At 39.7% G+C, this 12,108-nt stretch overlaps 1 protein-coding gene across 3 annotated transcripts in view; it reads right to left on the reverse strand.

The window, feature by feature from the left end:
- Positions 1–12,108, reverse strand: part of LOC147995459 (uncharacterized) — a 272,034-nt gene that overhangs the window by 64,255 nt on the left and 195,671 nt on the right. For 2 of the 3 annotated variants that reach the window (XM_087655111.1, XM_087655112.1), the window contains exon 1: positions 5,953–6,066. In XM_087655111.1, coding sequence (XP_087511237.1) covers positions 5,953–6,002 — 50 coding nt within the window. In that variant the 5' untranslated portion in view covers positions 6,003–6,066. Of the gene's footprint in view, positions 1–5,952; positions 9,099–12,108 lie in introns of those variants that run through there. The other variant, XR_015684331.1, reaches the window with a different exon arrangement.

Here is a 12,108-nt window from a genome sequence, read left to right on the forward strand (position 1 = left end):
TAGGGGAAACAGAATCCCAGTTGGTCATCTTGTTATGGAATGAAGCCTCCAATATTGAGATTGTGTTACAGCTGATTAAGCTGCTAGATAAAGTGGTCCCATATAAATCTCCCCAAATACCATGTGGTCAAGACTGTAAGTTGCTTACCACAAACTGACAGCAAGGCCCCATTGCTGTAGATAACACCCACACAATTCATGGAACATGGAGAAGGTACAGAGGAAGCTCACCCCCACATTCTAGCATCTTTAGTAGATAAAGGAAGGTGTTCTCCATGCTACCAGTGGAGAAACATTAAGAGCAATCCAGCCACAAACACTTTGACCTATAGTGGTGTTCTGACTGCAAGATATGCTAGGGCAATAGTGTGGCACAAAGCTTGTGGGAAGAACCAACCAATATTTGATTTGACTTAAGGTTCGCTCCTCCAAATGAACACTGACTGGGTAATGGAGAACCTGAGACTAGACAACCCAGGCATATCGAAGAAAACCGAAGAGCACTGGTAAAGAAAAGTAGAAATAAAATGAATCCTAATGATATTCTCCTATGCTTATTGATGGGCCTTACTCAGCCATCATCAGAGAAACATCAACATCGTTGTTGTCATCATCATCATCAGCAGCAGCAGCAACAGCAACATCAACATCATAAAAGCTCATATGAACTACATGGAGACTGAGACAATATGTACAGGGCCTGCACAGATTGGCACTACATGAAGACTGAGACAATATGTACAGGGCCTGCACAGATTGGCACTACAGCCTTTGTGGATATGTCATGGCTTCCAATGTAGTGTTTTATTAATTAATTAATTAATTTACATCTTAAATGCTGCCGTCCTTCCTGGTGTGTAGGGTTTGATTCTTCAGATCCTATTTTAATAAGGTTCTTAAACGTTTTAACCTCCCTTCTAGCCCACTGTCCTCCAGAGGTAGTGAGAAAGGTAGGGTATTAAGATACGGGGGAACTGGACCTATTTAGAAATTGTTCTGTGGAGCAAATCCAATCTGTGTTGTCAGGAGATCAGCAGTTCAGCTCACAGAAATCAGCAGCCGTAGTTCAATCCACTTGCAAATATTTCATGAGTACACCAGCAGTTCTCTTCGGTAGTGTCAGGGCTGCAAACATCAATCAGCAGTGGGGACACAATCTAGCAAAAACAGCCAGACCTCTACCAAATCAGCACTAGTCAGCAGAGGCAACCAAGACTAGGAGAAGTTCTCTGCTATGCCTCTGTCAATGAAGTGAAAATCAGGGAAGACAGACTTGAAGGCAAAGACTCGGGACGAAGAAGTGTTGCAAAGTCTCTCGCACAGTCCACTGAGTTCTATTTATACTCCCTCCAAATAGCATGTGCCCTCCAAGTGTCTTGCCTTAGCAAAACTTCATTGAGTCTGTATCATCTGACATCATTCTGCCATTGTCCCAAGTCCACCAAAGCAGTAAGAAGCCACCAGAACACCACTAGCAGTTTTTTGGTGCATTTCTCCTTTAGGAGTCACTGTGAATGAACCTCCAGAATGCAATGTAAGGCAAACCAACACTTGCACGTTGTTGAAGAATCCTTCACCATGAATACTTCATCAAGTGTTCGTTTACAAACTTGCTTTAGCAAAACATCCTTTCACCTGTGTTTGCTTCAGCAAAACATCATTTAACATAACTGACTTTCTAACAACAACAACAACAACACAGAGTCATCAGTGCCCCCTTCAGAGAGTCCCTGTCACCATTTTACCTCCCCTTCACCTCTGAGATGGTGTCCTCCCCACCCAGTATTATACCTTAGAACTCTAGTTGTTGTTGTTGTTGTTGTTTTTTAATGAGAGACATACAAGATTAGGATGGAAAGATAGATAGAGAGTAAGTGAGGAGAATAGAGGTATGGAAAACCATATGTTTATTATGTTAGAAAAATGTCTAATTTCAATGAAAGAGAGAAAAACTAATGGAAAATTTAGAAATTCTGGAAACTATAATAAAACCAAACATATGAATAACAGGTATAAAAATAAGAGAGCACACCTATGTCAAAGGCAGAGGCAATATTTTCAACAAAATCATGAAAGAATGTCGCGCCCACCTCGGCTGGCAAGGAAGACGCAACACGGTCGGATTCTTCTCAACAGCCTTTATTGCAGGACCACCTCTTTGCTGATACGGGGACCTTGAGCAGCAAAAGCGTCACCTTATATACACAGGAAGCTGAGGCTATGCTAATTGTCCTTCAGGGATTGGCGGAGCATGAATCCCTCATTAGCATATTAACAACCCGGCCAACTGGCACCAGGTGCAAAACCCGCACATGCGCAGTACCGTTGTTCACCACAGGTGGGCGCCGGATCAACTCATTATCCTACGGCCGCCCTGGCAAGGGGACAAGCCTGCACATGCGCGATAAGTTGTTTACTACCAGACAGGACTGGATGTCGGCGCCATCTTTGTTTTACCGCGCCGCTCCCTACAAAAGAAAACTCACCTAATCAAAGAAAAAGGATATTCATCAAGGTCCAAGATGCATACAGACAAATTTGTAGCCAAATTAACTAAAATAAGGAGAGGATCCAAACTAACAAAATACCCAAGATATAATTCACAAACCACATGAAGCTCAAGAACAATGAAGACCAAAGTGTGGATGTTTCAGACCTTCTTAGAAGGTTGAACAAAAATACTCAGGGGAGGAAATACAGGGAAAAATAGTGGAACAGGGAGTAAAGAAAAGGTTCATCCCACTTGGGGATCCATCCCATATGCAGCCACCAAACCCAGTCACTATTGCTGATGCCAAGTAGTGCTTGCTGACAGGAGTCAGATATGGGTGTCTCCTGAGAGGCTCTATCAAATACAGATGAAGATGGTTGCAGCAAACCATTGGACTGAACAAGGGGAGTCCAATGGAGGAGTGAGAGAAAAGACTGAAGGAGCTGAAGAGGTTTGATAGGAAGAACAGCAATATCAACCAACCAACCCCACCAGAGCTCCCAGGTACTAAACCACCAACCAATGAATGCACATAGATGGACCCATGACTCCAGCCACTTATGTAGTGGAGGATGGCAATGCCTAGCATCAATGGAAGGAAAAACCCTTGGTCCTGTGAAGGCTCATTTCACCAATGTGGGGGCAATGCTAGGGTGTTGGGGTGGGAGTGGGTGGGTGGGAGTAGGAGTGTACTCCTGGAGGTAGGGGGAAGGCAGAGGGGGTTTGGGAGAGGTGGCAAGAGGCATAACATTTGAAATGTAAATACATAAAATATCCAAGAAAAATAAAATAAAGATGAAATGAGAGATTGCAACAGACATTGAGGAAACTCATAATTTTAAGAACATACTTTAAACATCTTTAGTCAAGTAAACTGAAAAATATAAAAGAAAAAGATGTTTGCCTCCCTATTCCCTGCCAAGGGTATTCTTGTTTCCCTTTTAAAGAAGGAGTGAAGCATTCGCATTTTGATCATCCATCTTGAGTTTCATGTGTTCTGTGCATCTAGGGTAATTCAAGCATTTGGGCTAATAGCCAGTTATCAATGAGTGCATACCATGTGTATTTTTCTGTGATTGGGTTACCTCAGAGAAAGGACTGAAAGAGCTTGAAGGGGCTCGAGACCCCATATGAACAACAATGCCAACCAACCAGAGCTTCCAGGGATTAAGCCACTACCCAAAGACTATACATGGACTGACCCTGGACTCTGACCTCATAGGTAGCAATGAATAGCCTAGTAAGAGCACCAGTGGAAGGGGAAGCCCTTGGTCCTGCTAAGACTGAACCCCCAGTGAATGTGATTGTTGGGGGGAGGGCAGTAATGGGGGGAGGATGGGGAGGGGAACACCCATATAGAAGGGGAGGGGGAGGTGTTAGAGGGATGTTGGCCCGGAAACCGGGAAAGGGAATAACATTCGAAATGTAAATAAGAAATACTCAAGTTAATAAAGAAAAAAAACGGAAAAAAAAGATGTCTTTCTAGATAAATATCTACCAAATCTAATTCAAAATGAAATAAATAATTTAAATGGGAGCAAGAACTCGAAGGCAAAGTTGAAGCAGAGACCATTGAGGAACATTATTTACTCTGGTTTATTCTTCACGCCTTGTTCAGTTTCCTTTCTTATCAAACCTAAGAGTGCCTGCACAGTTGTAGTTGTGTCCTCTCCAACCAATCATTATCTTAAATACCCACAGACTTGCCCGCAGTCAATCTGATGGTGGAAATTCCTCAGCCAAGCTTCTCTTTACCCAGATGATTTTAATTTTAATTTATATAAAAATGACTAATGATAAAACAAAAAAAAAAAACACAACAAAAGCAATCCAACCACCTAACCAGCACACATGCATGCCCATACTCCTAAAATCACCTGACTGTCACAGAGTCCAACAATACCCTAAGAGAAATGACCGAATCTTAAACAAATGGTCCTGGTCAAACTGGATAGCTGTGGATAGAAGATGAAAGTTGATCTTTATTTCTCAGCCTGCACAAAACGCAGTCCAAATGGGGCAAAGACCAGAGTATAAGACTCGATAGCATGAATGTGAGAGAGGAGTATGTGGAGAACACACATGAACTCATCAGTACACTAAGGGCATCTGAACAGTAGCCGGTAGTGCAGGTTATTAAGATGAATACATAATAAACGGGGCCTCATAAAACTTAAAAGTTTCTGTACAACAAGGGGCATTATGTTTGAAATAAAGAAGCAACCTACAGAAAGAAAACAATCGTTGTCAGCTATACATCTGACAGGGTATCAGTGAATATGATATATAAAGAAACGAAAAACTAAACATCAAGGAAAGAATCCAATTATAAAGTAAGGAATGGAACTATGTGGACTTTTTGGGAGATGAAATACAAGTGCTTACTAAATATTTAAAAACTTCAACATCCTTAGCCAAAAAGGAGAAAGAAATTAAAACGAATTTGAGATTCCATCTTATGTCAGCATGAATGGCTAACATATAAATAAGGACAAATACTGATGTGGAGGTAGGGAAAGGGGAACACTAATTCACTACTGATAGAAACACTGGTGCAGCCACTATGTAAATCACAGTGGGGCTTCTTCACCCAGCTAGAAATAGGTCTATTGCATTATTCGGCACTCTACTCCTGAGATTACGCCCGTAGGGTTCTGCACACTGTTTTATGGATGCTTACTCTTCCATGTTCATTACCACTCTCATCACAATAACCAAGAAATGGAAGCCGTATAGATAGCCACTTGCTGATGGGTGGATAATGAAAATCCGTCAAAACAAAGAAAAGTATGACATGTGTGGGTAAGTGGGAGGAGCTGGAGACAGTCATCCTGAATGAGATCCCCCACACCCAGAAAGACAAATGCAGCATGTTTTCTCTCATTTGCAGATGCCAGATTTGGATCTTCATATATACTTACCTCATTTGGAATATCCAAAGGGGTAATAAAACTAGTAAGAGCCATGGAGAGGTCAGAGGCTTTCAAAGGAGGGGAGATAGAATGGAGTGGTATAAAAGTTTAGTGGGACTATTGAGGGGTAATGAGATAATGAATGGTTAAATTTGCATAGGGAATGGAAGTCAGGCCAGAGGAGGGAATACAGGAGGGATATTTAATAGTAAAGGCTTTTTGAAAAAGTCATATGGAAACTTAGTACTCTGAAAGCTTCTGAAAAGATATTCACATGTATAAAATTTTAGATATGCACAACTATAATACGGTGACAATACCATAGCTGAAACTACAGGGAAACAACCAAATAGCCCAGTGCCATGAAAGGGTTATTTATTATTATTTTTTTTTGGAACTGTTGGGCAATGAGTCTCCATAGACACTCAACCATTACAAGCTATTGTCAGTGCTCTCGTGTGCCCCCCCAGAGCTTGATATGAATACAACATTACTAAAGATACCGCATACGTGAATTACAGGACATGGAGAAATCAAATTGGTACTCACTCGCACATCTTAACATTTCTGGGAAGCTTCTGTAGTGCTGGAAGGTGCATTGAATGCTACGGAAGAAGCAAGGCAAGCATCAATCTTAACAGGCGTGATCCTTGAGAACATCCTGACAAGATGTGTGCATTGGTATAGTATAAAATGCAAGTCACTGAAATAATCAACCTCATTCTGCCTAGATTTGAAGCTCACTTCAGGAGATGAAACCTATACTTAACACTGTTAGCTGGGTCGAGAACTTGTGACTTGACAAATCATAGGCCCTAGGAAAAGAATCTAATATTAGTATCATACTAAATTGACATAGTATTAAAATTACTGCTAATGACTTATTGTTACACTCATAAATTTGTGCATCTCTTAACCCTTATCAGAGAAACGTTTTTGCATTTGATAGTGATCAAAACAGGGGCCCACAACTGTTCTAGCTGCAAAGAATAAGAGACAGCAGTTTTCCATCCTAAACAGAATATCTAGATCACACTTCTTCCTCAAAAGACTCGGAGAGCATTGCAGAGGAGGAGGCAAAAAGATTTCAAGAGCCAACAGAAGTAGTAGATGACTACAGGGAAACTTTTCTGGACATAGTATAACAGATGCAAATAAGAACTCGCAGAAATTGTGACAGCATGCTAAGACCTACAGAATCTCAAAGCCGACAAAGTCCCAGCACAGAGAAGGGATATGGGGACAATGACATGCTCTTCCAGCTAAGGAGTTATTGGCAATTGATAGGTGCTAGGTAGGGGTGAGATGGTTTTCTAAAGAATATGGACCTTGATAACTCAACCACACTTCAGTTAAAGGCCACATACCCAAGCATATTTGGTCGTCACAAACTATTTAAACCTTCACAGAAAATGTTTGGACAACAATTCTGTGCTATGTAGCCAATGTAGGACAGAATTAGAAAAGAAACCTAAGAGGAGAGAGGAGTGAAAAAGAATTCACAGAGTAAAGCGGTATAAGAAGCAAAGGAACTCTGTGAATGCGGGTTTTATCTGAGAATAGCACACGGGTCTTGTGAAACTTGAGCACAAAAGCCTGCATTTCATTTGGTAGGCGTGGAGGAGCCTTTGCAGGATTTGAACTGCTGAATGCTGTGCTCCGTTTTAACATTTAGAAAGATCATCTCAGCTCTGTGGAGAACAGATTGTAGAGGGTGGGAACGAAATAGCAAGAAATAGCATAGAGATAAAGTTCTAAGAATATTTTTAGAATTTCAGGTAACAAATGTTCATAGATTTATCTAGAAACAATAGATATTTAGAAAGGGGGAGGTCATTAAGCCAGGAATTCATAAAGGAGACTGTCTTCAGAATCAGTACTCCAGGATCAATCAGGTTGTCAGTAATGTAGTAGAGACGTGTCCTCCAGTGGTTCTGAGAGGTAGCCAGATTTGAGATGAATTGTGATTTAGAGATACTGCAGCAAACTGAAAGAAGATTTATAGACATAAAATTCGATGATAAAGTTGATTAATTGGCAAGCGTGAGGAAAACTGAACACAAGTATCCTTCAAGTAAGAAAAGCAGTCAACGGTTTACGCTGATTATTTTGAAGTTGTATGAGTGTACGTACGCTTCATGGAAACACAATGGCCTCTGGCTGCACATGTCTATTTAAATCAAATTAAAAGCTCTGATTCCCAGTCACAGTACTCACAATTCAGAGGTCTGACAGCTACACCAAGATATTGTCAATTACATTGGACAGTGTTAATATAAAATATTTTATTCTTCACAAGAAACGTTTGGACAGAGATAGTTTGTGCTATGCAGTTAACAGGGACTAAAATATAAAGGGCACATCTTAGAGGGAAGAAAACCAAAAAAGAAGAATTCACAGAGGAAAGTGGAAAGGGAAGCAAATGTACTCTATAAACGTGGATTTTATCTGGGAAAAAAATTTAAATCTGTGTAAAATACACTTGAGTCAAGGGCACTGGAAAATCAGTACTTGCTGTGCTGCACGATTCAGCACAATATTTTTTCAATATAGGAAAATACCATAACTGATAAGATAAATATTATGATAGCAAGTTTTGTTCTCCATCCTCTCCTTTTCTGTGGGTAATTACCAATGTCTGTAATTGACAACAGTTGATCAAATCAAAATAGGAAAACTAATAACGAGCCAGATTCTCCCCCCACATTCCACCCGTTAAAGTCATCAAAAGCTCTGTGCACACAGGGAGACACATGGCGAGCTAATCTGGCCCACTATTTACACAGCATTTTCAATCTGAGGATCTTGAAATACTGAGCAAATATTCTCATTTATAAGCCATCCCAAGGGCTAGAGCCATCATTTATACATCTAACTAAATTGGGTTTAAAATTTGGAAATAAAAATTTTATTCCAACTAAAATACTAGGATTTTAAAAGTATGCCTCCTACTTATATAGATACAGATGTCAGAGTTCATAAGATAGGAAGTTCCTGTTCTATAATTGAGTATTTTCATGCTTCAGTCACAGTACAAATTTGACCTCAGATGAGAAATGTAATAACACTTTAACCCACACTGAACAACTCACTCCCTTAAAAGCATACCTATGGGACTGGACAGATGGCTCAGTGGTTAAGAGCACTTCCAAAGGTCCTGAGTTCAATTCCCAGCAACCATAGGGTGGCTCACAACCATCTATAATGGAATCCAATTCCCTCTTCTGGTGTGTCTGAAGATAGTGACAGTGTACTCTCATATATAAAATAAATAAATATTTGGGGAAAAAGAGCATACCCATGTGCAGGAACCAGAAGTACATAATTTATTAATAATTTTAAATTTATTGAACTTTTCAGATGAACAGTATAAAATATGTTAAGTAAATTTTGTTCTTAACCATAAGTAGAATATACAATTGGTAGGTCATTCAAGCACCTTCTTGGTCTTCATCTTACTTCCATGAACACAAATTTGAGATGACTGGCCTTGTCACTCTGAAGCTGGTTCTGGTAGAAATAACAGCAAATTGAACAGAGAAAGAAGGAAGAGCGGGTTCTATTTGGACTCAGCAACTTTGCAAAGTAGATGAAGAGACAGTGCCACCAATGTGTTCAGGAGTTCAATACAATGTATTCATGTCTTGAAAAAACACAAGGGCAGCATCCGGATATGGTTGTAGTCAGGATCTACCCTGAAGAAAGAGAAAGTGAAAAAAGAGGAAAGGTAGCACTGTCTCCAGTTGCTAAAACAGGACACAAATGCAATGCCAGGTACCACAATACTACAGAAAGCTACCCTGTTAGCAACAGGATGCATGTCTCTAATTCTCTTCATGAATTTCAGTCAGGCCTTTCAAGTCCTCTTTTCTGTCATTTCCATTGTGTCATATTGGTTTTTACACCCCTACCCTGACTCATACCAAGGTCAAGGTAGCATTACCCAAACTGTAGCACATAGTTTGTAGTTGCCTGAACTTGATTCCTGAGGACATATGGCAATGCAGAAATGTTAAGCCTCTTTAGTACTGGTTAGCCCTTTCTGGTATTTCTTAAGTTCCTGGAGAAAGCAACAGGGTCAGATAATGAAATGGAGGACTAAAAACACATCATATGCTTTTGTTGATGCTAAAAGTTAGTTCTAATCAAAGGCAGGTTTGGAAGGTGTTTAAGGTGAGAGTCAGAAGACTTATCCTAAGGATTAAGGATACCCAAGGTCTAGTATTGATTTTCTGGTAACTAGTTAAGTACCTGACTTCATCTACAAAACAAGGAGATAAGAATGTCTCTAAGATATGTCCAATAAACAGCTCACAAGTTACATGTGGTCAGGGATATCTTTGATGCAGCACAACACAAACTTACTCAAAATGTTAGAATTTTGTGATCTTATGTGTGTGTAAAGCTAGATGGAGAAGGACTCAAGCACAAAGTTTGGCAGGCTTGACATTAAGATCATGCTTAGATTTAGAAGGTTGCCTAATTCATGGTAGTCGCTAGAATCAGAAATACAATGTTTTAACTACTTAACTGGACCCTAGGTTTTTCTGTACTGTATAGGTGTACTAGAATGTGTTGGGCAAAATCTTGAGTTTTCCTGCAAGCTACTCATAATCCACCTTGTAGTAGAGGAAGCAGGGTATGGGTGGAGTACCATCGTCTCTTCTTCCTCAATGACTGAAGTACTACTACCTCAACTCCTTCAACTTAAGTTGTATGCATTTTCCTTTTCTAGAATATATCTACTTAGAACCAATTTCGTTTTATTTAATCATAAAATTGGCAAAAGTTATACTGACTTTTAAAGCTTTAAAATGAAGAAGGCAGAAACTGTCATAGTGTTTTTGAAGCTTGATACATGTGATTTTCAGTATGTGGTTACCTTGTCTCTTTAAATGCAAAATGGTATCAATTTTTAAGTTTCGTGTACAATTAAAGGGACAAATTATCCCTCTTCTTCTCTAAGAATGCACATGAAAACAGATTGAAGGAAGTCATCTAGTTAATCCATTTTTTTTGCAGCAATGATAATGTGCAATTTAGTCTCTCTCTCTCTCTCTCTCTCTCTCTCTCTCTCTCTCTCTCTCTCTGTCTGTCTGTCTTAAAAGTGTGGATAATAATAAGATATGTTTGACAGAGCAGAGATGAGACTATTTTATTCTTTACCAGAGAAGACAAGGTAAAGAAACAGTTGAAATGGGATAAAGATTATATTAGAGACATAGTAAACATTGTTTCACAAGAAAAAGGAAAACACCAATTTATCTATAAAAACCAATCAAAATTATGAAAATATTAGCAAAAAGTATTTTTGAAGTCCCAACTGCAGTGGATCCTGCAATGCCTGTTCAGTGAGGATGGCTCACTGTGAAGAGAAAATCTCAGAATCTAGATTTAGGTTAGCCCTGCCTGCTTTTTGTTATTAAAGATCAACACTTCTAGTATGACATGCATGAAGATGCAAAGGACTCGGGTCTCCTACTGTGTCAACAATTCAGAAGATTTACACTTGGACAAACCAGTAGTGTAAGCAAGTCAGGTAGACCCTGGGGCCCAGAAATACACTAAGCCTTTGTGGAGTTAACCTGATGTATATGACTACAGAAATCTGCTTAGGAGGAAATACTAAGTGCTATATGGGTGACATTAAGCAGACGCCTTTTCCTTGAAGGCTACCCAGGATGCTCAGGTTGATATCATTTACAGTTGTCAGGATTGAATATGGAACTTATTGTTTCATTTTAATCTCGACATAATATGGGGGTTTGGGGTACAGACATAGCCAGCAGTCGTTGTGTACATCCAATTAAGAATAGTTAAGAAATGGATGCACTCCTTTTACTCCTTTTAGCATGCCAAACACTGAAGAACAGTCCTGGACCTTTATCTCCATGATTATCAAAAGAATTCCTGGAGAGATTAGAATCTGAGTGACTTACCACCTTAGGGGATCATACTCCTAGAGTATGAAGATGAGTCACTTTGGGCCAATGGGTTGGATGATCCTAGGTGGTGAGTTTTGCTTTTGTTGTTTTGTTTTTGTTTTGTTGGATACTAAATTTTTGTATAGGTCTTGACCATTAACATATACTCTCACTCCACAAGTTTTAGTGGTTCTCTAATAATGATCTCCACTTTCCTTCTAGCCCATAACCTTTATAAATATGGGATTTATTGCCTGGGGCCACAGGTAGATGTTGATGGCTTTCTTTTGAGGGTTGTGAAGGAGTCAGTGTGACCCCAGGAAGACTCAGTTTCACAATCCCACTGAGGACAAATGTCTTTGCTTGGATCTTGGAAGGTTGGGGGATGGGCTATCAACCAAGAAGTCATAGTATTGGGTAGATCAGAGTCCCTTTTGTCAATAGTGTACCCAAAGTCCCAGAGTGGACTCCTTTACAGTCTCTCTAATTATCTCTGGATGTAATATTTACAGAAATCCATCTGCACGGTGGATTAAATTTCAGTAAATAGATAGGCTATGAGTTCCCTGGATTTGGTCATTTTTTAATTTTCATACCCAGAGATTTGGTTTATGGAGGTTTTAAACCTTCTTTTTCCTGGAAAGGCAAAGAAGACAAAATAGGACAATCATAGTCATAAGGCCAACATCCGTCTTATCTTTAGCAGTTGGAGGACCTGGTTTCCATCCATCAATCATTGTCTTCTATACTTACCTTTACCTGAGTATGTGGACCCACAGAT

Source organism: Rattus norvegicus, chromosome 3 (assembly GCF_021556685.1).
Source record: "Rattus norvegicus strain SHRSP/BbbUtx chromosome 3, alternate assembly SHRSP_T2T, whole genome shotgun sequence".
NCBI classification, from domain to species: Eukaryota; Metazoa; Chordata; class Mammalia; order Rodentia; family Muridae; genus Rattus; species Rattus norvegicus.